We start from the raw sequence: 23,498 nt of genomic DNA, 5'->3' as shown, positions 1-23,498 counted from the left end.
ACTTGTCACGTATTTCTTGGACTTGAAGTCCGATTGTGACTCCCACCATGTTCTCATTCGCACCACACTGAAATGAATTTCCATGCTCGATACTTTTGCACGCGCGTTAGTCAAATGGCGGCGCCGCGTTTCTTCTTCGACGGGTTAAGAATGTCTCGTTCGCATTTGGCCGATCGAGTTCAGCCGGCGACGATTCGAGCGACTTGATGGATCGATCGATCGATGTTGGGTTTGGCAAAGCGATGACGTAATGCGAGCGGCGATGGTCGGCTCCCGCGCGGGGGGGGGGACATTTCCGCCGAGCGCCGGCGGAACGTCGCGCAGCGCGCAGGCAGGTGAGCTCGCGCCGCCCCCCCTCCGCGTGCGGCGCACATGGTACGGTCCGCGTGCACTCGGAGTTGTCGCCGAGGAGCTCGCAGTGTGCACGACTCAGCGCAAAGCAGCAAATTGGCGCGCGTCGTCGCCACTCGTTGTCGCCGAAATGCCGCCCTCCTCTTGCCCGACTGACCTCGGATGGCGCGGCAAGGTCGCCATCTTCCACCTTTGCTGGCACATCTCAGGTGAGTCGCATTTGATTCGGCGCTTTTGTTGTGCTTCGCCAGCACTTCCAAGAGAAGTTTGGGGGTCGAGACAAGTGTGTCGCGCACGCGCGCCTCGCAAGTTATCAACGCTAGCCTCCCACGTGGCCTCAAAGTGAGGATTTGGCTTTGGTTTGGATGTACAATTGCGATTTCTGCAGGTGCGTCGCTCGGAAACACAAGAGCTCAGAGAAAACTTGGCTGCAAGTTGACTTAGCCGGCCGCTAAGGGGTGCCTCCTTGCTCCCTTGCTCCCTTGCGCCCTTGCTTCCTTGCTCACAGGTGCCGCGTCCCATCGGAACGCCGAGGAAGACCTGCGACACATGCGACACATGCGACACATGCTCATTCACTGGCAGCCATATTCACGCCTGGACGGTCTCTGTCCGACTTGCACGTTTCCACCATGTTCTCGACCCTCACTTGGAAAACAACAACAACAACAACTAAGCCCGCACCTTTGTTTTTGCCGTGCAATGAAATCATTTTGCTTTGGCGGATGCACAGCAAGTTAAAGAATTGGCATCTGCGTGTGATGCGCAGCCAAGCTTTGCTGTGCGAGAGGATGACAATTGGACTCCATTGGTCTGAAAGTGATTTAGTTGCGCCAAATAAAGTCTCTTTGTTCATCTCTGCATGTCCCGTGACAGGCAAACAGTGAAACGCCAGATGGCAGAAGGTACACTTAGCCCGTTTAGCCATCGTAGGAATGGAGACAACGAGCTCTCGATGTTGGCAGCAAACGCAACGCAACGGGCAGAACATTTCTCCCAAAAAGTTTCACCGTTCAAACTGAGGATGACACGGAGAGACTCGTGTATTTGCAACGACCACCTCACTTTGAATGTTATGCGAGCTTAATGCTAACGCGCAATACAAAGTGCCATAGATGGGATAAGAAATAGCATCTATGTGGCGTATTTGGCTTATTTGAACACGAACTGACGTAGACCGACTGTAACAAGACCCGCAGGCATAAATTCTTGATCCTCTACGGCAGTAGACTGAGTCAGATATGCAACGGTGTTTATGTGTGTGTGTGTGTGTATTCTACTGCCCCCTGGTGGTCGAAGCGCGCACACCGGAAGGAGCACAATGCGGGGCTGGAACAGATGAATGGCGTTTCCATTCATTTCAATGGGGAACGATGAGTTGAGAAATGACTTGTGAGTTACGAGCTTTGTCAAGGGTCATAAAAGCCGAGGCACGGCGCTCTCTCTCTCTCTCTCTCTCTCTCTACTTTTTTCCTGGCGTTTTTGTTTGGTGTGTTGTGAGAGTCTCCGCATGCAAGAATGTGCCTTGGCGCAACAAAGTTTGGGGAGCGATGACGACGACGACAACTTGGATGCTAGCGTTGTTTGCATGCGTACCCTTTGCTTGCAATAACCACATCGAGCGTGGCCCATCAGCAAACCTTTGCGTTCTTCTTTCGTGGTGATTTTTATTGTATTTATTTTTTGCTCTTGCAGTTTGCTATGGGGGCATAACCCCTTCGGTCGCCTCTCAGGTAAAATGAATGCTCTCTGGGGTTTCCTTCTGGAGATCGATCCACTGATTTTCCCATGATTTGTTTGCTTTTCCCCCCCCTAGTGTGTTTTGGGTCAATTTTCTTGCTGCTAATGGTGACGACGTTCTTTGCTTTGGCACAATGATTTACTGTCACTATAATGAGTGCTTCATTTGTTGCAACTAGTCAAATTATTTTTGTCCCAAAAGTTTGAATGAGACCGCCTGACTTACCCCGGTCACAAGTGGGCTCACCAAGTTCCAAGTACTTTTTACTAACAGGCCTTGATTTGGAGCAAGTTATGTTAAAGGAGCGCTTGTTTGTGCCTGGCACGGCGCCATACATACCGCCGGGCCGACGGGGCGCTCGGATTGGCATCCAGTGGGCGGGATCTAGCCGGCGCGTTCCCGCCGTCTCCTCTTGGTGGTCCCGCTGCATTTTTTTTTTTTTTTTTTTCTAATAGCTGAAGCGGAGCCCAGAGTTTGCAAAACAAGCGAGCGCCCAAAACAATGAGCCAAACACAAGCCCCCCCCTCCGCAACTTAACGGAGCAACATGGCGCATGTGTTGTTTAGAAGGAGCTAACGCTGTCGGTTCACTTGACGCGAGAGTCCGTCGAGATTCCATCGCGTCGTCTGGCGGATGCGGGATTTCATCGCCGATATCCACTCGTCGGATAACGAAGCAGTGGGGCACGTGACGTCGCCAAACACAAATGCGGCCCACGTTGACAACTTCGCCAAATATTACGTGACTGTTATTCTCAGAAAGAAGCTAATGCTGGTCGTTCTGTCAGTTAAGACAAATGTGCACGAACACAACAGCTGTTTCTCTTTTGGATTTGACATGATCGCGTTTAGTCTGCAGTTGTCAAAGTGCGGTTTTTTTTGTGTTGTTTTTTTTTTTTTTTGCTCGAGTGTGAAACTTTGGCGTGCCGAGCTGCTGAGCCATTGGTTGAGAAACTCCTATGTCATTTAGTTAGCTAACAGTGGCGCGGACGTGCTAAACACCTCGCTAGTAAACACTTTTTTTTTTTTTTTTTTTTTATCTTATCAAAGTGCAAGTGGGCCCAACCCACACGTATTCGTATCCAAACAATAAATCGTAAATTTTCCGTGATGGTCCCTTAATAGCTTGAAGCAGACTTTTTGGTGCACTAACATCACTTGAGAGCTGAGCATAGGCCAACGTCTATCATGAGTATTTCTTCAATTTTCATGCCATCGGGTTTTAAGCAATTGTTTATTAAAGATGGTGGCTTTTGGATTGATGGATACTTGTCCCGCCGTTAAAGCCAGGCGGCTCGTACAAGAACCTGATTGGTTAGTTGAATAACGATTGGGCTGTGCTCCGTGGTCTTCTGCTCCCGGCAGCTTCACGCCGTCTATTTCATGCTCCCATTCCCACTTTTAGCAAGACTCCCATATTTCCATATTTGCCGCCACTTACACGTGGATGATGGACTAGCTTGAAGAAGCAAGTGCCAAGGCCTTTTCTATCGAGAACATTCGGGTTAAAATAGATATAAATCAGATGATCCCACCCACCAAAGTGTCTCTGACATCAAACCACATCAAAAACAAACAAAAAAAAGTCCGTTCGAGTCTCGTGTGGATCCGGGGAATCCTCGGAAAGGCACTCGAAAGCTTCTCTACTAGCATGCCTTATGTTCGTTCCAGTATTTGCCACCCACCCGTAAGTGGCGCATGTGAAGGTATTATTATTGTCCAAAGCGAGTCCCTGGGGAGCCACGTGTCCTTGATGCTAGGATATCTATAATCTCTATTTCTTCTTTTACAATTTTTTTTTTTTTTTTTTTACTGAGTGTGAAGGGGACACATTGTGTTGGATTTGCACACCTAGAAGCTCCTTTTTTGAGACTTCCCGGGAAGCGCAAGAAGTACATGCTTCCTGTTATGTCAAGCTCGGCTGCATATATGATCAAAAAGACTTTGCCCTTATTCTCGTCACTTTTTATTCTCAGGCAGAGAAAAACCAGGGCACGCTTATGTAAGGTTGTCATGTCGCCAATAAAAAATTGAACAGAGTCGCTATACCTCTGTCATGACATATTCGGAAGTGGGGAAATGGCGCTTCCTTCCCTCGTCCCGTGCTGCTGTTTGCTTTCGAGCGTTATTTTTGTGCCCCGGACTGAAACCGGAAGTCGAGAAATCAGTTCTACGCTCGCTTCAGTAGCAGAGCAGTCGCCGTCGCCAGTCAAGTTTTGGGCATTTGAACGCGACTCCCAAACCTCTCGTTGTCGTCCACGTACAATTTTTGAAAAACGACTGAACTGACAAACCATCTAAGGATGCAAATTTGAATCAATCCAATTCCGTGCACGACGCGTTTCCCCAAATTGCTCTATATTTGAAGCGTGCACTAATCCTACGTGTTAAGATTTGTCGTTTCCAATCTGAATCCCGTAAATACCCAAGAGTCGACCCTTTTGATGTTCGCTGCCAAAAGCTGTGTAACTTGGAGATCGGAGATGTTTAGTGGTTCGCGTATGTCCTTGTTTAACAGTTAGTTTCAATACTTTCAAGGCAAACGTATGCGATGCCGTTCCGAGCGGGCCGTCTCTTGCCGGCACGGCTCCGTACGCTCGCATAACGGCGTCTTTTACAAATGCTGTCATTTCAAACAGCGCCAACAATGCTATTCAGAACGTCATTGCTAAATGCGGACATCCAAACAAGCAGTTGTAACAAATGCAACATAAGCTGCGCCTAATAGAAAGCAGCACGTCAAATTGGGCGTTCAAAATGAGCCTCAAGTCGAATGCAAGCAGCAGACATGGCATCGCCACGCTTCTTTGGCTCGGGCCCTTCAAATGGTGTCATGCGTCTCTTGGGACAAATCCACAAGTTTGAAGCGTTGTTGGATGCGTTTAGTGGCGACGTGACTTTGCTGTGAGGAGACTGAAGTATTTTCTTCGGAGATCTTAGGCTGACATCATGATTTATTTTCCAGGACGGTTGCCAACTGGTTCTATTTGCCTCCGAGGGCTTCAAGCGAAAATATCATCCTGTGTTTGCACCGGTACAATTTGATCACCGCCGTCGTTTTCCAAGTGAACCGCCGCCGAGGAGCATGTGCGGCGATTTGAGTTTTGCTTTTGTGTGTGTGAAATTGCGACTCCCTTGTTTGAGGCGACTAATTAGCGGCACTAAGCGAAGCAGCATCGCCGCGACCCGCTCACTCGCCTTCACGTGCCTCGGAGGATGCAGTGATGTCTTTTGTAGGGCAATCTCCGTCCTATGCGATCATTATTCAGTCAGCCTATCGCTATTGCGCAGAAGAAAATCAATCGGTCGCAATGAAATAATTGTTCGAAAGCTGGTTCGCCTAGTCAAAGTCGTCCGGCGATATTTGAGGACGCTGGTCTTTCGAGAGGGAGTTTGGCCGGAGAGGGAGCCCGTTTTGGCAAACCAACAATGGAATATTGTTTTGGGCCCGGTTGCCCGGTAGCACAGCAGGTTTCGATGATTTGTTGCAATTAGTGATGTAGTCCGAGGCTCGGGCGCACATTTTAGAATTGTCTTTCACAAAGCTGTGACGTCATTCATCTGTTTTGTGTTAAGCGGAGCCTTGACGATAGCATAGCATCCCTCAGTCGTCTTTCCTCACGCTCCCCCCCCCACCCCCCCACCCACCCCTTTCTCTGAGCGGTGATGTCATCTTCCGTGGACCGCGCGTACCCTCGCCTCCACCGGGATCTTGTCTTCTCCCCGTTTGCCTTTCCTTAAAACGATGAGCTTCCGGCTTTTGAGCGGTGGCACAATTGTGACAGAAAGGCCACGCCGGGTTTGCGGGAAAAAGAGGACACGTGGCGACGCACCGCTTTGTCTGGGTGGGGGAACGCTTCGGATTAAACGGATTCATCAAACGAACGCTCGCACTGTCATCTGTGTTTTATTTGTTTAAATGCTTGACGCCTTCTGTGACGCTCTCATGCTTTGAATCGCGCTTGAAGAGCTGTGAAACATTAGACGCAACGCCATAAATATTCCTGACTGGAGTTTGAACAAAGTTCTAGTGCGACTTATATTGTCTCTCTTAAACAAACATTTTTCGCATGTAAGCACAAAAGCTATTGGCCAATGTGCCTTGTGTCGATTTTCAACATTTCCGAATGTTCCCATGTTGTGCCTTCTGGCTAACGTTGAATGTGGGTGGAACATTTCTGGAGGGTTTCCAGTCAAGTTTGAAATTGCAAATGGGAAACTTTCTATGGGGACTTGTGGATAATTTCATGCAATAATTAATCCCCCCCCCCCCTACAAACGGGCGGTGGTCATTCCTCAAATTTTGGAACAAGCGACGGCTCGTAAGTTGCGACAGCCGTAAGTCAAGGTAGCACGGAATTTACGTGACATCTGGTTGCTCTCGTCCGGTTTATGCGCAAATATATTTTTCTCCATTCGTTTTGTAATTTGCCGGTTTATTCCCGTTAAGTTGAAGTTTCCGACTTTGCAAATCCCCCCAAATCTTGCGACCCTGCTTCTCTCAACTTTTAGCTAGCTGCCCTCGAAATGTCTTCTTGTTAAAGGTTGATGTTGAAATTTGGCCTCTACTGGCTGGACGGCATCATTGTGCAAACGGTGGCTGCTCCGAATTCAATTTGAATCAGATCCCGCCCCGCCCCCGCCCCCCAAGACTTTCCAGACCACGTACCCGTAAGAAATGTACTCTGGCGTGTGTGTGTGTGTGTGTGTGTGTGTAATGGTTTCTGTGTTTGGGTCATTGAATTTTCCGTGCGTCTTTGGCAGGGTTGTTGGCCAGTCAGGTGGCGGTGCCCCCCAGCGTGAGCGCCGTGCTGGGGAAGAACCTGACGTTAGAGTGCCGGGTGGACGTGGCCACCAACCTCACGCTCACGCAGAGCTCTTGGGAGCGGCGCTTGCCCACCGGCTCGGTCACTGTGGCCGTTTACAACCCGCGCTACGGCATCTCCATTTCCCCGGAGTTCATCCATCGCTTGTATTTCCGCTCGCCCTCCTCCCACGATGCCACGATCGTACTGGAGAATGTGGGCTTTGCCGACACGGGCGTGTACACCTGTAAGGTGGCGACATTCCCGCTCGGGAACACGCAAGCCTCCACTACTGTCAGTGTGCTCGGTAAGCACGTATGTCCAAAATGTCAAGTTTCTTTGTTATACGTTCCTCAATCGGGTGTTTTTGTACAAAGGCGTTGTTGTGCTGAATTACAAAATGTTTTCACTGCACCCGCTTGAACGCGATGCCTTTTAATCCCCTTCCTCGTGTTGCTTTCTCCTTCCGCGAACCCGAAGTGGAGCCGAAGGTGTACGTGTCCGCGGGCTCGACGGCGCTGATCGACGGCAGCAACGAGACGGCGGTGGCCACCTGCATCGCGGAGCGCGCCCGCCCCCCCGCCGAGGTGTCGTGGGAGTCCGAGCTTTTCGGCCAGTCCGAGGTGCAGCTTTTCGACGACGTCAACGGGACCGCCACCACGCAAGTGCGCTACCTTTGGCAGCCCACCCGTCACGTCCGGGGCCGCTCGCTCACGTGCGTCGTCCGCCACCCGGCGCTGCTGAATGACTTCAGGGTCCCCTACCAGCTCAATGTGCAGTGTAGGTGCATCTATTCGCCCTGGAATGAAGCCAGCGAGCAACAATGATGAGGATTACAGGGTAGCAGGCGGCGTGTATGCTGTTAAATGGAGTGCAATTCTGAGAACAAAGAATGACTTGATCTAGAAAGGCCCACCGCGTTGGGTCTTTCGTGCCGAGGGGTCTCAGTCATTTCATCAAGTTTTGTGTCTTTGCTGCAGTTGCTCCCGATATCTCTGTGGCGGGCTACGACGGAGACTGGTATGTCGGCAGGGACGATGTTCGAATGACGTGCAAAGCCAATGCAAACCCGCCAGCTCATCACTTCAGATGGATCAGGTGCGTCTATATATAAATATTATATATGTGTGTGTGTGTACACTGACCGGCCACATCATTAGAGCCAATTATGCAATCTTAGGAGATCCTAAAAATGTGCCTTTCCAAAGATAAAGCTCAATTTGAATTGACTCCTTAAAGGACCTTTAGTGTCCAGATGGCCTATATTTCACTAACCTAATGACAACATTTCAGAAACGAAAGGGGGAAAAAAAAACCGCTATCTTGCTTGAGTTTCCAAACATGGCGGCCACACGACACCACTGCACGCAAATAGCCTTTAAGTTCACACCCGCAAATGGCCGTGTTACGTCATCTTCCCAAACTCTCTTTCAAAGGCGAGCGACGCAATCGCTACGATGAGTTGACAAAACCGCTGGAAATGAATCTCCTGTACCTCATGTGGCTGCCTCCCTTCTGCAATTAAGCATTACAGTGATCGATTTGAACAAAACAAGCCTACTCAAATGTATCGAACCTCACAATTTCCTCTCCTCTCTTAAAAAAAAAAATAAAAAATACAAATCCAGACTTTCAATATAGGCCACAATTACAGTGCAGAATGCGTACTAGTTTAATAAGTAAAAGTGCTTGTCTTCTGTCGCTGCCGTCTGTAGGCTCAGGCAGGTTTCGATTTAAATGTGGGCGGGCCAAAATCTGGCTGAAAATCAAATGTCTTCAGGAATCAAGCCTAAAATTACTAGGGGGGGGGGGGGGGGGGGGGGGGGACTTCTGTTTTGTTTTTAAGTCCTGACATGTGGAATACATGTCAATGTTCACAGCCTGAGTAATAAATGAACAATGTGTTATTGTGGTCGCATTTCAGCTGAATCCTCATCGAGAGAGTCAGACTGTGCAAGCGGTTCTAGTGTTGCGGTCAGTCTTTGCATATTTGTTGTTGTCGACGAGATGTCTTTTGTCTTACAATGGAATGCTTTTTGTACAATGAAAAATATTTTTGAAGTTCATGTGGAGTCACAGCGATCGCTCTGTCCTGGGCATCGTCTCGTAATCGTTCACTTGGCGCTTTAGCGCCGCCAGCTTTACACATCAATCCACAGAAAGAGTTGCTGCTGTCCAGCTTCTGCGGGATGAGAGTCAGTTTCCAGATCAACAGTGGCGTTTGCTTAGCTCATCATTTACCCATCAAATATTCAGAGTAGAATACCGTAATTTCTCATGTATAATGCGCACCCCCAAAATTGACCTCAAAATTCTGGAAAACCCTTTTACCTATGTATAATGCATTTTTACAATGCATGATTTTGCTTCTACCCATATGATCAAAACATGAAGTATGATCTGTATTTTGTTAGTTTTTTCAAAGAATTGTTCTGAAGTTAAACACCTTATTTGAACACAATACTTTCTTTTTATTTACTTGCTCTTATTGTGAAATTCACAGCCCTACTTTTATTTAGTAAATGAGAAAACACACATTTGTGCTCATATGTTTGATTACCCGGGCGGAATTTGTAAGATGTGTACAATTCTTTTAAGAAGACATGATGGACCAGGCGAAATGCATTTTCATTTTAGTTTAATGGGATTCAAAATAAGCTGTCAAGCATTTCAGAAAAGCATTATCATTAAACAAAACACAACTATAAAGAAATTAATGATGGTTGTTGTTCAGTCATCAGTCGGTTTTATAAAAAATAAAAAAGAACTCACTAATTCTCCCTGGGTATGTAGTCATATGTACCCCTGTCATATTGGAATGAAAGTGTAGTCTACACCTTTTCCATAACCCCTAGGTGGCATACTAGAATGACAGTGTACAACTTTTTCATAACCTCTAGCGGACGGTGGCATATTGGAATGAATGTGTACAGCTTTTTCATAACCCTGACCCTCTAGATGGCAGCATACATTGATAAAATGTGAAAGTCTTTTTAGTTTTCTCCTATACCCATGTATAATGCGCACTATTGACTTTTGACAATCTTTTGGGGTAAAAAAAAATGCGCATTATACACGAGAAATTACGGTAGTCCTTTCAGACTTCTGACAAGTTGATCCGGATGTTGCTGTTCTTGGTGTGTTCCAGGCTGGACGGTGAGATGCCGGAAGGCGTGGAAATCCTCAACAGCACGCTGCTTTTCCTGCGTCCTCTCCAGAAGAACGACTCTGGCGTTTACCGGTGTGAGGTGGCCAATGACATCGACCTCCGCAGTCGGGACCTTCGCATTCTCATACAAGGTGAGCGCGGCGTCTGGCTGCCATTTGCCTTCCGATGCACAACACGCATGATTGAGCGTGTTGCTTCTTGGGACGCTGTCCTTTTAGCTGACATGTGACTCTGCCTCACTCCTGGCAGCTGGCAGCCTGCGAGGGCATTCACGTTCACCAGCATGTATGGGCACTTATCATACTTGAGCCACAATTGCTTGCTGATTATAAACATTAACACTCCAGATGTTTGGATGGCACCTTTTTGGCCTTTTTGCGTTTTCCTCTCCCTTGAAATGTGTCATGGTGGTGTGTGTGTGTTTTTGTGTTGTTGTGTGTCACGCAGGAAGATGCAAAAGTCTTCAGCCTGACTGGGATGATGTCTCCCTTTTCATAAAACATGAACCAGTTCTTTTCAACTCCTATTTATAATTTATCATACATACCGTATTCCATTTTCTTATGAGTGGGGCTGCGTGGGCATTCACTAGATGACGTGTCGGTTTACTTCTTTTTGTGTGTCAGCGGGCTCACGCGTTAATTGACCACCTTCCGTGATTAGTGTTCCATTTATCCCCACAAAGGTTTCAGAACTTTTGGATTGGTCCTTTTCACCAATCAGACGTGAACGCTTGTCGCTGATCTTGTCTGGCACCACTTTGGCTTGTAGACGTTTTTTTCATATCTTGTGTTGCTCTTTGTCTCTCTCTTGTTTTTTTTCCCTCTCTTCGGTTTTGTGGTCCCACGTTCAGATCATCTTATGCTTGTTCTATTAATGTTGCAAGACGTTATGGCAGCGTCTTGTTAATGTTGTCAGTCCTGTGTATTTATGCGACAATTATGCATTGCGTGAATTTGGCAGGAAATTGTATGAAAATCCAAACATTGCGGTCAAACTGTTGTCGAGCCAACAATGCGCATGTGGGAACAGCCACAGCAACGTCACTCTGAAAATGCAGAATAATGCCACAATACATTCCGCAAACCGCACTGAAACGTCTGTGCTCCGCTGCCACAAAGCAGTTATGACGTAATATAAATATAACATGAATACAAAATTGGAGGTTCATTCATGAAAATAACGGACAAACTAAACTGCAAAGGAAAGTTCAATAATGTAAAATGTTGTGCTTGCTTGCATTTGAGTTCAGTTTTATGTTGACAAGACTGGAATATTTAATATTTAGGTAAATATGCCCCAACTTGTCAGTCTTATGTCTGCTGACTCCCTCTGGGGTGAGGGGGGAGGGGTGGGGTGGGGGGTCAAAATGAATTTCTCAGTATACTTTGCATGTTTGAAGATATCTGTGGACGACGTGTGCCTGAAATGAGAACTAAGTACTGCTCACTTGTGGAGATATAGCTTCGAACTCTTTCGGTTTTACTATTGGACAGGATAACATATCATCAGCAGGGTCAAACAGACTCTAAACCCGGCTCACGTTCCCTATTAGTGGCTAAAACTAATGTCCGCGCCCCCCCCCCCCCACCCCCCCAACACACACACACACACACATGCGCACAAATCATGAAAACTGAAATGATAAAAAACAGTTTGAGTCGCCCATCCCCCACCAAATAAGAACTTGAGCGCCTTTGTTCGCATCAGCAGTTAGCTAGTAGCGCAATTGGGACGAGCAGTTCGCTTACTAGCTACTGCCCACGCCCTGAAAATGCATCATCTCTTGGCCAATTTAGAGTGCCTCGTTGTCTGCTGTGAGTTTGTGCACGTCACGCAGGAAAAAGATGTTAGAGCGAGGAGAAGGGGAACGTTTAAGAAAAAAAAAAAAAAAAAAAAATATATATATATATATATATATATATATGACTCGACAGCCATTGGCAATGACACATTGAGGATGCTGACTGTAGTTTTAGTGCATGCAGTAGTTTAGTCAACATTGTCAACCTCTCCCTACTGTCGATGAGTGTTTCCCAACCTTTATTGAGCCAAGGCACATATTTCACATGAGGAAAAATCTCACGCCATGCCAGCAAACAACAAGCATCCACTGTATACTGAAATAATGATCTCGTCTCTGGTGGCTTCCAAAATCGATTGTGTGAAATGCGGGCTAAAAACTATTATTGTAAGCATAAAGGGAACCAAAAAGAAGTCATTTCATTCAGTCTATATATTTTTAAATGAATCCGTTATCGGAATGTTGTTCTGTCAAATATCTGAATCTGCTTCAAAAAAAAAAATCCCCGAGTTCGGACCCGAATTAATTGTAGCTTGTCGCAACTAGCGGAAGAGAATGCATTTGTGCTGCCTGTGACATTATCTGTAGTAAATCGCCCCCCCCCCCCCCACCATCCTAGACCCCCCCCCCCCCCCCCCCCCCCTCCAATTGTGAGCAATGAAGTGAAATTGGATCAGTTCCCGCAGCGCACCTGATGTTCTGTCACACGAATGTGGTTGGGAATCGCCGCTGTAGTCGACTGTAGCGGCACTGACTTTGTGCTTGTCTCTCCTTCCTTCCCGCCCTCCACTCCCATTAGATCCTCCCACCTCGCCTTCCACCATTACCGCTCCCGTCCTCTCCGCTTCCTTCTCGTCCTCCTCCACCCTCGTGGACGATAAGCGCCGCGTTCATCTGGGCTCCCCCACCCTCCAAGCGCTCCCCGAGAGTAACCTGGGCACCGTGGTGGGTGGGGCTGTGGGCGGGGCCTTGTTCCTGCTGCTGCTGCTGTGTCTGGCCGGCGTGTGGTACCTGCGCAAACGGCAGACCTTCCACGGGGACCGCTACGCCAAACGCTACCCGGGCCCGAGCGACCTCCAGAAAGCCCCCGGCGAGCGGCACCGGCTCCACGCCGCCGACGCTTCCGCCGCCGGCTCCCGTCGCCGTCAGGACCACGACCGAGAGGAGTGGGGCGGCCGCGAGCTCGAGCGTCGCCGCGGCGACGACGGAGACGAATACCCGTCGAACGGCTACACGCGGGCCATGAGGGAGGGCGGTCACCACGAAGGCCTGCAGACTCCCCGGCAGGGCCGAACGGACGATCGCAGTCCGCGGCGGCAGCCCGGCAGGCCCAGATACGCGCACGCCCCCAAAGCTACGAGCAACGGCGCCCCCTACGTGCCCAACGACCGCTACGATAGGGCTCCAGAGGGCGATTACGTCTCCCACAAAGACGGCTCGGTCATCTCTCGTAGGGAGTGGTACGTTTGAGCGGCTGCCCGCTCCTGGCGTCCCGGTCACCGCTTTACGAAACTCGGAACACTTTGCACTCTGGAAGAAACTTGAGACGCGCTCGTCCGGTCGCTAATATTGTCGGGTGAGGAAGCCCCCGGTGGCCTTGCTTTCTCATTTGCACAAACCGATTTGTTTCAGACCTTTGACCTCTGGATAAGCTACACTGAGATTAAAGTGCGGACCAGAACCTGATGTACATTCCCGCCGCCGCGATGAATTCTCCGCTATTCAGATGTTCACTGGGCCTGAGCTCTCGTTGATGGAGGTCAAAATAATGCCGCTGCCCTTTGACCTTGTCTCAACATCAGTTACATCCTTTCATTCTAACAACATATTCTCTGCGAATTTGATTCATTGAAGCATTTGAGGCTTTGCTAACCTGAGTTAATTTTCATACTACACAAAAAAAAAAAAAAAAAAAAATTAGTTTACGTATATTGGTTGCACATGATTGAAATGTGGTAAACTGACAATGTTTGTGTCGTGTGCAACCGACGTCCACGATCAAATGAAGTCCATTTAAAGGATTGTTTTTTTTTTTTGTTTTTTGTTTTTTTCCTCTCCTCTCCCTCCAGTGAAGGGACGTTAAGCAGGGAAGCCAGGTCGCCGCCAGCAGCAGTCGTAAGGACGTCTGCAAACGTGAACGACCCGCCGCGCACCCGCGTTTAACCTCTCGGGTTCGGCCTCGACGTGACAAAAGCCGCGTCGGACGGTTTTGGGCGCCGACGTGTCCGCGGGGAGGTCGTCGCTAACGTGGCCGCCGTCACGGACCCGAGTGCAGTATTGTTCCACGGCTGCGACATCGCCGCTATACTAACCGCTAATCTGTCGCCGTGTCGATTCAATAGTCATGTTCACGACTTCTCCTCAGATGAATCGATTGTTATTAATGTATAATAGCCATACAAATCTGAGTTTGAACTTTGCCCGCAGTGTGTTGCGTAGCCCAACGGGGTCATTGGAAATTTGCTTCACTCAGCTTTTTGTCTTTTTCTTTTGATGCACATGCAACCTTGAACTATCATTGATTTGTTTTGGTGGCCAAAATAGTTTTTTTTTTTTTCTTTTGGGTCCAAACGTCAGGATATATTTTCAGGAGCTCTCCGAGAGGTCGAGTGTTTTTTACGAGACGGGATGGAGGAGATCTGACAATCTTCCTCTTGCACAGTAGTTTGTAGACGGTAGCCTTTTGTCGCCTTCACGATATTTGCTCCGAGACGCTAAATATTTGCTCGTGTGTAGAAATAAGACGACAACGTGCGCATAACTAGACGCCAATGAAATGGAAGCATATCTTAGCGTAACGCAGGGTCCTGTCGCTTGAAACGGAAAGACGCGTTAGGCCGCTTTACAGTAGACGTCGTCCGATCGGGACGATATTATTAGTTCGGGTGTTAACTGTTGTGCTGTGATTAGGCACGTCGTCGTCGTAGCGACGTGTCGGCCAATCGCGTGGTTTCTAATGTGAGTTGCCGGCCGCGTATTTAGAGGCGTGTGCTCCTCGTGTTAACAACTACCTTCAAGTCTTCGCGGCCGCATTGTCCAGTTGACCTTTCGGTGTTTGTCGAGTCGAAAGAGCGCCATCTTTTGAGGGCACTGCTGCCAAGCATACGAGTCATGTGAACATGTTTTTTTTTTTTTTTTCCTTCCTTTTTTGAGGAGAAAAGAACTTGAAAAGACACAAAATGGCTCTCCAGGCAACGTTTGCGTCCGGAGGAGAGTTTCTCGGCCGCGGCCATATTGCGCGCCGCAGCGATTGAAGATGGAGCTCGATGTGCCGTTTTCACGGCCGGCTGGCAAAACGAGCTTTTGCGGCCACCTCGCTGTCCAGGCGAACATCCGTCCAGGTGACAGGACGCACGGCTGCCCGATCCCCCTGTCGTGTTCGCTTCCACGCACTAAGGCGGAAACCTCACTCATCGATTTTTTGTTGTTGTCGGATTCATCGAGTTTGCTGGAGCGAAGCGACGGCGACGAGACACCTTGGCAAATGAGCTAGTGCCTTAGAAGATGTTTAACGTTTGTAGTTTCCCTGTCCGTGCTCGGTGCCATTACTGTTGTAATATGTTCCCCATATACTTGACAGAGTATTGCAAACCCACTTTAGGCACTAAAATGCAAAACCTTTGTTGTAAATCAATTGCGTTGTCTCGTACTACAGTAAAACACTGTGAGTAGTTTACGTTCGATCAGCACCTTTTTCTTTTCTGTGTGTGTGTGTGTGCGCGCGTATACACACGTACAGTATTCAAAAGGAATGTAAGTTGATGGACGGAAATACATATTTATGTCAGCGAAGCGTTGATTTGATTTGTGATTTGTTTTTGCCCCAGATACTTTATCTCAATAAAGCACCTAAGCACAAGTGAGTTCTTTTCTTTTCTTTGGTGTTCGGCTCTTTGTGCTCGAATAAATGACATCATCTCTGGCTCCCGAATGCTGCATAAGACCACCCACCCCCCACCCGCTCCGTCGGCCCGCACATCTGGGACGCTGCCGATGATGTAATGCTTCCTCGCTTCGTCTTCATTAGCGTGCCGTTTCTCGGCATTATGTGGGGTTGCGCTTATTGACGTTAACTGGAATATGGGCCGTTTGTGCTCTGCCGTGATTTGGATTTTTCCTTTTTGGATTCAGCACACAAAAAAAAAAAAAAAAAAGGCCCCCTGATCCTTGTCTTGCTCCTTTTGTGAGTTCACCCCCCACACCCCCGTGTGTCTCCCCTCCTGTCTAGCAGCTGGTAAAATTAAACGCCGAGTGTTTGTCTGGCCCCGCGTCCCACTCTCCAGCCCATTGACTGTCCCCATGGCAACAAGCTCGCGGGGCTGCTTCGCGCTACCTGGCCGCCAAATCTGGAGAGGAGGGGCGGGGATGCCGGGGCTGCACGACGCTGTGACAAGCGGCCGCCGGGAATGTCCCGTTCGCCCCCGCCGCACGATGGGAGTCATCGCCCGAGTTCGACCTTCACGTTCTCCGGCTTCCGCGTGAACACCGCCGTTGTCGCTCATCACCTCGAAACGCAGGCGGGTCTTGGCGCAAGTGGAGCGTCTCGACAAAAACGCGATGTTCGAAACGCGTCGACGTAATCCCCAGCAGGCGAAAACTTGAAATGAGCGTTTGACTGAAACGTGACCGTTTCCAAGGTTACTTTTGACGACAGACGAAGCAGCCCAGCGAGGCGGGGTCAAATGGTCGCCATCTTTCAGCTGGGACAACAAAATTGCGATATCGGGTTCAATCGGAGACGCTTAACCTTCCCGTTATAACATCATCAGCATCTGCTCCCTCAGGTTCGCAGCGTGACCCTTGACCCTGGCGTTGAGGTCGGGTGGGGGTGTGGGGGCCGGCGCTGTCCTGTCGTCGCCCTCGCGTCTCGTCTTTAATTCACCTTCCGTTGCCGTCGATTCTTCGTCCGTTTCGCGGTCAGCGTGTCCCTCGCTCGCAGCCAAGATGGAAAATTCCTAGAAAGTTCTTCAATTTCAGCAGAACCGATGATTAATGATGCCACATATTTCTTTGCCACAAAACATGCTTTTTTTTTTTTCTAAAAAAAAAAAAAAAAAAAAAAGGCTTTCATGGCTTACTTTGATGCAGAATTTCCCACCTCAATAAAAAATGTTTTCTCATAGCTGCGGTGGTGCTTTATCAAGGCAAAATCATAATGCAGTACAATGTCCTTGACGGCGAAACTCATCTGGATGCGTTTTGTATTGTATGTACGGTCCTGGTTTGTTTTAGGGGGCTGTTGGCCTAAAATGGAAAGCGCACGTCGTCTTGGGTTGTGGGTGAGCTGGAGTTACTAACACCAAGTTGCTACTGATGCTCCTCAGAATGATTTTTTCCCCCAGTGAAAAAGTTAGAGCCAAATGTTAGAATTAGTTCAGTAAGAGAGAAAAAAAAAAAAGAAATCAGCATACCGTGATCTTATTTGCATATTTGCAAAGAGAAAGAAAGTCCATTTGATTCAGACGAACAAAGTGCAGCGTGACCTTTTGAACCGGACGGCAGCGGCTGCCGCTCTTTTCGTCTGCCGCGCGGCGAAGGTCAGTCGCCGCGCATTACGGCGGGAAGGTTGACGAGCTGCATTTTTAAAGCGCCGCCGCGGCCCCCGTCGTAGTTCGGACGGGATGAAGGGCGCGCGGCGGGGAGGACGCTCCAAAGGCCGCACTTATCCGCGTGCGTCGCGATGGAAGTGCTATTTAAGATTCATTGCAGGGCGTTATTGATCCCCGCCACCTGCACAGCTAAATCAACTGTAATTGACCCTCGCATGTGTACTTTTCCTCCTGTCGCCTTTCGTCCTCCGTGTGTGTCGCGCTCGCGGTTTTTCACGCGGTCCTGCTCGGCCTGTGACATGAATGCATCTTAATCACCGGTAAGCCTTAATCCCTTCTGGGGGGGGGGGGGGGCGTGTTGCGTATGCAAGCATATGGTCAAACAAAGCTAATTCAGCAGACGTTACGACAGTATTTAAGCTCCACGCACGCAAAGCAGGGAGGTGAGCAAAATGGCATCGAAGAAACGCTTTGCAAGAAAACGCAAGGCGGCGAAATGTGCTCGCTTCACTCCGGGCGGTCGTCGTAGGGCCCGACCGGTACGGATTTCCGTTTTTAGGCTTCCAGATATTTGCCACAATAAAATCACCGTAACCAATTCATTTTCAAAATATGTAATTGATCAAATCAATTATTTTTTTTGTCCCCAACAATAAAGATATCAATTACAGGCAAACTATTTGACTTTTTTTATAATACTTTTGTCCTTTACAAAAAAGCAAAATCTGGAAAAATAGGCTGACTTTTTCTTTTTGAATGTCACAATCTTTGTCTCATATCGGAATGTGTAAAAAAAAAAAAAAAAAACGCCCCCCCAAAATGGCAGTTTTTGACGATTCGAAAGGGGCTAATATTGGCCGATTAATCGGTCAGCTGAAGAATTCTTCAGGCCCGCGTTCCTTGTATCACCTTCAATCTAATATGTTGCCTTTTCAAAGAGAATGATCCTCAGCTTTGATTGACACTCTCAGAGCAATATTCATGTAACATTCATATTGCGGCCGTACTTTTAATGTGGTTCGACTGCGCCGCATCGTACCGGCGGCTGTTGCTAATATTTGGCCCCTCCCCCGTTGTTAAATGACGTAATCAAAATATTAGAAAGACCTCTCTGTATGATGCAGATTGCCCGTGACGAAACATGATATTCGGTGCCACAATGTTGGGAGGCATCATCATAATTATAATGCGATAATATTTTCAATAATTATCGTAAATGTAAACCATGCTGGCTGTAGCGCTGCCTGTACTGTCCCTAAGTGGTACTTGGTGGAAAACATTTGCGAACCACAGCGCAGGATATAAAGAAGGTCTTTTGCCAGGGGGCAACATCACCAGCGCCCCACAAATTTGGACTTTGTCGTGCAATGTGAATATGGAGCGTCGCTCGCCAGGTTGCCCTCATTTGCGGGAGGCGATCGCGTCATCTCGCCCGCGTCTGAAGGCTGCCGTCTTTTTCTCCTCCCAGAACATTCTGAGGCCGAGAGGTCAAACTCCATCGCTGTTGCCGGGGCGGCGATCGGCACGGTCCTCGCTCTCTTCCTCATCGCCGTCTTCGTCGTCGTCCTGATCACGGCCCGCAAGGCCCCGCCTGCTGCGGCCTTTTCGGACAAAGTGTAAGTCAAAGAAATCTGACTCCACTAAAAAAAAAGACAGAATAAAAATGATTGCCCTTGCGCCTCGGCTGAGGCCTGTCAGCGAGTTCTCTTTCGCTGTGTGAACAGATAGCACTTTGTCTTCTTTTGTCCACTTAAAACAATCAACTCTGCAGACTTTTTGGGGGGGCTTGGGTTTAATATTGAAGCCCACGCCGCTGCTTGAACTTGTAAGCTGCGGACCGTCGCGTCTGTGCAAGGTCACAGGTCGATTGCCCTCATGTATCCTTGTTAACGCGTCCTTGCGTACGTCTGCGCAAAAGTAAAAGAAAGTGACGGCTCAGTCAACGAACAGCGTTGAGTTTTGTCACTGACAACGCATTGTGAGCCACCGACCTCCTAAACAGCAAAGCTGCGCTACTCTCGCTTCAAATTCCAGTTTCACTTCACTTGCAGTCACGTAGCGAAATAAAGTTGTCATGAATGTTGCAAAGCACAATTATTAGTGCCCCAAAGCGCAGTAAAAATATCTTAGACTTCGACTTATACCTTTATATACTCTGAGTCAGGGGTGTCAAACTTTTTTTTGTCTCGGGCCGCATCGGAGTTCTGATTTCCCTCAGAGGGCCGTTAGAACAGTGAAGCCATATAAATGTTTAATCATCACCAAAACATTATGACCATTACGCAACAAATTGAGGGATAGCTAGTTTTGACATCGGAAGACAAGGATAATAGTTTGTTCAAGTATTGTTTCCGTTACTGTAGAAGAAGGGTTTGGTAACAGAAAATTGCAATATCTCAACATTATTGTTTATTATTGTGACAATTTGGGTGCAGATTTGAGCGAAAATCACGGACGTTGACGAGCGTGATTTGCTTTCGCGGGCCACATAAAATGATGTGGCGGGTCGCATCTGGCCCCCGGGCCTTGTGTTTGACACCTACGCTCTAAGTGTTTTTCCAGATCGAGTATTGAGTCACAGTTCTGCATTAATTGTATAATTGCATAGTCTGCAAAGATGGTTAGCACGATCTCTGCTCTGGAATCTCTGCTTCGAGGTTTGCATGTTCACGCGAAAAAAAGGAATATTTGGGACAGAACGTTGAAAAGAAAATAGCTAGCTTTCAATAGTGGCTTGATAGATAAAATCACGAGTTAAAGAAGTCATTTCATGTTGACTTTGTCCGCTGTTTATATTTGTTGGATGATCTGAAGCATTCAAGTGGAAAAACTGAATTTGAGAAGGGAGCAAAAACTTTGTCATATGCCAATGGGTGTGATATCTTAAAAGTTATCGATGACTCGCTGTAATTAATCATGCGTACTTTCAACTGACGGATGATTTTGGCTGCGGTGATGATTAATTAGGCGGCGCTGTTTGTTTGCCTTCGCTTTGTCTGAAAAAAAACAAACAAAAAAAAAGCAATTCAAGGTGGAAAGTGTGCGTCGGCCGTGTGACACTGCAGAAATGCGCGTCCCCGCAGTGCTGTAACAACGTTAGCATCTTAAGCGTGGCTGTCCCGGTGGGACCCCGGGGCGAGCCCCGCCCCTTTCCTCCACCTCACACGCGGCATGAGCTGCCGTCTCGGAAGAGAGAAAAGGCGTTCCATGTTGGAACGTCATCGTTAAGAAAGGGTCAAGATGAGTATCATTGTGGCGTCGTCGTCATGAAAACGTCGCGGAATCGACAAATTCTGACGTCTCATTATAGGTGGCAAACATTTGCGCGCGCACCCGCGATTCCAAGTCGTCGTGATGAGATTAAAGTCGTCACGATGGGAGATGGAGTTGTTGCGATGAAGTTTCAAGTGGGCACAATCAAATTGAAAGTCATCATGATGTGATGACAGTGCTAGGAACCGCCACTGCCTAACAGTCGGAGCGTTCCCGAGACTATCGCACTTCAGCGATGTCGAAAGTGGTACATTCTTTTCCGACTGGCGATAGCGAATGAATGATCTTGTCTTTGACATTTGGTTAATGTATTTCTTTCACCCTCCGAAGGATTGACCTTCCCCCGACACACAAGCCCCCGCCCCCCTACTCCGAGCGAGCGCCCGCTGTTCCTGTGGGCGTCCACGCGTCCCAGGTGGCCTGGCTGTGTCAGGTAAAGCTCTCGTCTCCTCATCCCCGCCGCGACGTTAGCGCCGGCACTTTCCCCGCACGTACGTCATCTCCGTCGGATGTTCGCACGCAGAGCCGCGGGGCCGAGCGCAGCTACGACGCCGCCGAGAGGCGGCGACCCCCGGGGGCGGGGCCGCAAAGCCCCACGCGGGGGTCCCGCCTGGAGTGGGTTTGTCATCAGAGCGGGACGGAGCGGGTCTACATCAACCACCGTGAACACTACGTGTGATGTGAAATCCTTCACTCGGAACGCCGTCGAGCTCCGAGCGGCTCGCGACCGTCCGCTGTGGCCGTCGGTCCGGACCAGGAAACATCTGGACGCATCGGAGGCCAAACTCTCCTTCTCATCGAGCGTTTAACTTCAAGAAGTTTGAAAAGAATGCGTCTGTAGTTCATTTTTAGGGGGTTTCGCTGTTTATTTTTGTCTTTTTCTGTACAACTGCTGAGAATTCTAAGCGACGAATATAGTCAACACCTGCATATTTGCGGTTCGGGATTCGCAAATATTGCTTTCGCACCATCTGGTGGCATCGTCATGCAAAGAAACTCTGTTGAAGTGTGTCGAGGAGCTTCATTTAGCCAGGAGTGGTCTGCTTCCACTGCAGATCCCAATGTCATCTGCAGAACATCACGGTCCGCGGGGATTCCAGTCTAACCTCATTTGCCAGCCTGTCCATCACCACTGCAAACAGGAAGGGGCTCAGGGCTGATCCCTGATGCATTCCCACTTCCACCTTAAATTTGTCTGTCACACCTACAGCACACCTCACCACCATGTCCTGTATTATTCTAGCATACTTCTCTGCCACTCCAGACTTCCTCATGCAGTCCCACAGTTCCTCTCCGGTTACTCTGTCATAGGCTTTCTCTAGATCTACAAAGACACAATGGAGCTCCTTCTGACCTTCTCTGCACTTTTCCATCAACATCCTCAAGGCAAATAACGCATCTGTGGTGCTCTTTCTAGGCATGAAACCATACCGTTGCTCGCAAATACTCCCTTCTGTCCTGAGTCTAGCCTCCACTACTCTTTCCCATAACTTCATGGTGTGGCTCATCAACTTTATAGTTGCCACAGCTCTGCACATCACCCTTGTCCTTCAAAAATGGGCACCGGCACACTTTTCCTCCATTCCTCAGGCACCTTCTCACGCACTAGAATTCTATTGAACAAGCTGGTCAAAAACTCCACAGCCACCTCTCCTAGATGCTTCCATACCTCCACAGGACCAACTGCCTTTCCATGTTTCGTCCTCTTGAATGCCTTTCCAACTTCCCCCCGACTAATCATTGCCACTTCCTGGTCCACCACGCTTGCCTCTTCTACTCTCCCTTCTCTCTCATTTTCCTCTATCATCAACTCCTCGAAGTATTCTTTCCGTCTAGCCAGCACACTGCTGGCACCAGTCAACACATTTCCATCTCCGTCCTTAATCACCCTAACCTGCTGCACATCCTTCCCATCTGTATCCCTCTGTCTGGCCAACCTGTATAGATCCCGTCCTCCTTTAAGATGTCGAACTACCCTTTGGCTTACAATATTTGTGCGTCTGTTTTGGGGGCAAATGTCCTGTGTTCTGTTTATCAGTATTTCTGGACTGATATCAAAACGATGCTTCGATGCCAGCAAAAGCGCCAACACGCCCTCATTGTCGGCCTGTGTGGCATGCACCGGCACATGTGGGAATAATCCGAATGATCGTAGAAAAAAACCCCAAGAATTATTATAAAGGCGTCTTGAGACAAGTGTTGCTTTTCATTGTTGTCATCTGTACAGCAGCGTCCTGATGCGTATCATCGGACTAAAACGTGCTGCGAGTGCTGATGTCCGCTGAGAGCATCTGTACTTACTGTGATGCAGACTGTGAAGGGATTCTTCGAGGGGGAATGTTCTATCACTTTTCTTTTCTTTTTTTTTTTTTGCTGTTTTCTGCAAAGGTTAACAGAAGAAACTGTAGATGTTTGTTTTATGCACATATGACGGGGACTATTTACATTCAGTGTTTTTTTTTTGTCGTTTACAGAGTTACATTCTAAGAGGTGAGTGTTTAATGTATCTTATGTCGTGTCAGATCTCCTTTTTTCATCAAAGTATTAGAACGACTACTTTTTACAACTAGTGGAAGACTTAAGTGTTTCTATATTTTGAATGGCCACTTGGGAATTGTATTTTTTAAGTGCATTAAAGTTGCAGTGTTTGATTTATTATTTTTTTTTTATTTCTTTGTTTTATTTGGCTTTTCTCGACCAGACATTTGTAGAACCGTTAAAATAACTGTCATGAAGTGACAGAGTGCAACATTAGGAAGATAATGCTTGACTTCAAATTTCTAAACAATTTAGATTTGATTTAGAAT

At 48.2% G+C, this 23,498-nt stretch overlaps 1 protein-coding gene across 4 annotated transcripts; it reads left to right on the top strand.

The window, feature by feature from the left end:
* The first annotated feature begins 140 nt into the window (after positions 1 to 140).
* On the top strand, positions 141 to 23,346 carry nectin3b (nectin cell adhesion molecule 3b). 4 transcript variants are annotated; one of them, XM_061752768.1, is made up of 8 exons: positions 144 to 560; positions 6,856 to 7,203; positions 7,377 to 7,676; positions 7,877 to 7,994; positions 10,045 to 10,196; positions 18,887 to 19,034; positions 21,022 to 21,124; positions 21,215 to 23,346. In XM_061752768.1, exons 1-8 carry the CDS (start codon positions 251 to 253, stop codon positions 21,368 to 21,370), a joined length of 1,635 nt encoding a protein of 544 aa, XP_061608752.1. In that variant the 5' UTR covers positions 144 to 250; the 3' UTR covers positions 21,371 to 23,346. The 4 variants fall into 4 exon arrangements, with proteins under 4 accessions (XP_061608751.1, XP_061608752.1, XP_061608753.1 ...); XM_061752767.1 differs by having other exon boundaries at positions 141 to 560; positions 21,022 to 23,346; XM_061752766.1 differs by lacking the exons at positions 18,887 to 19,034; positions 21,022 to 21,124; positions 21,215 to 23,346 and adding an exon at positions 12,669 to 13,555 and having other exon boundaries at positions 159 to 560.
* Positions 23,347 to 23,498: the final 152 nt, after the last annotated feature.

Source organism: Phyllopteryx taeniolatus, chromosome 17 (assembly GCF_024500385.1).
Source record: "Phyllopteryx taeniolatus isolate TA_2022b chromosome 17, UOR_Ptae_1.2, whole genome shotgun sequence".
Classification (NCBI taxonomy): Eukaryota; Metazoa; Chordata; class Actinopteri; order Syngnathiformes; family Syngnathidae; genus Phyllopteryx; species Phyllopteryx taeniolatus.
This window is presented reverse-complemented; position numbering and strand designations above follow the sequence as displayed.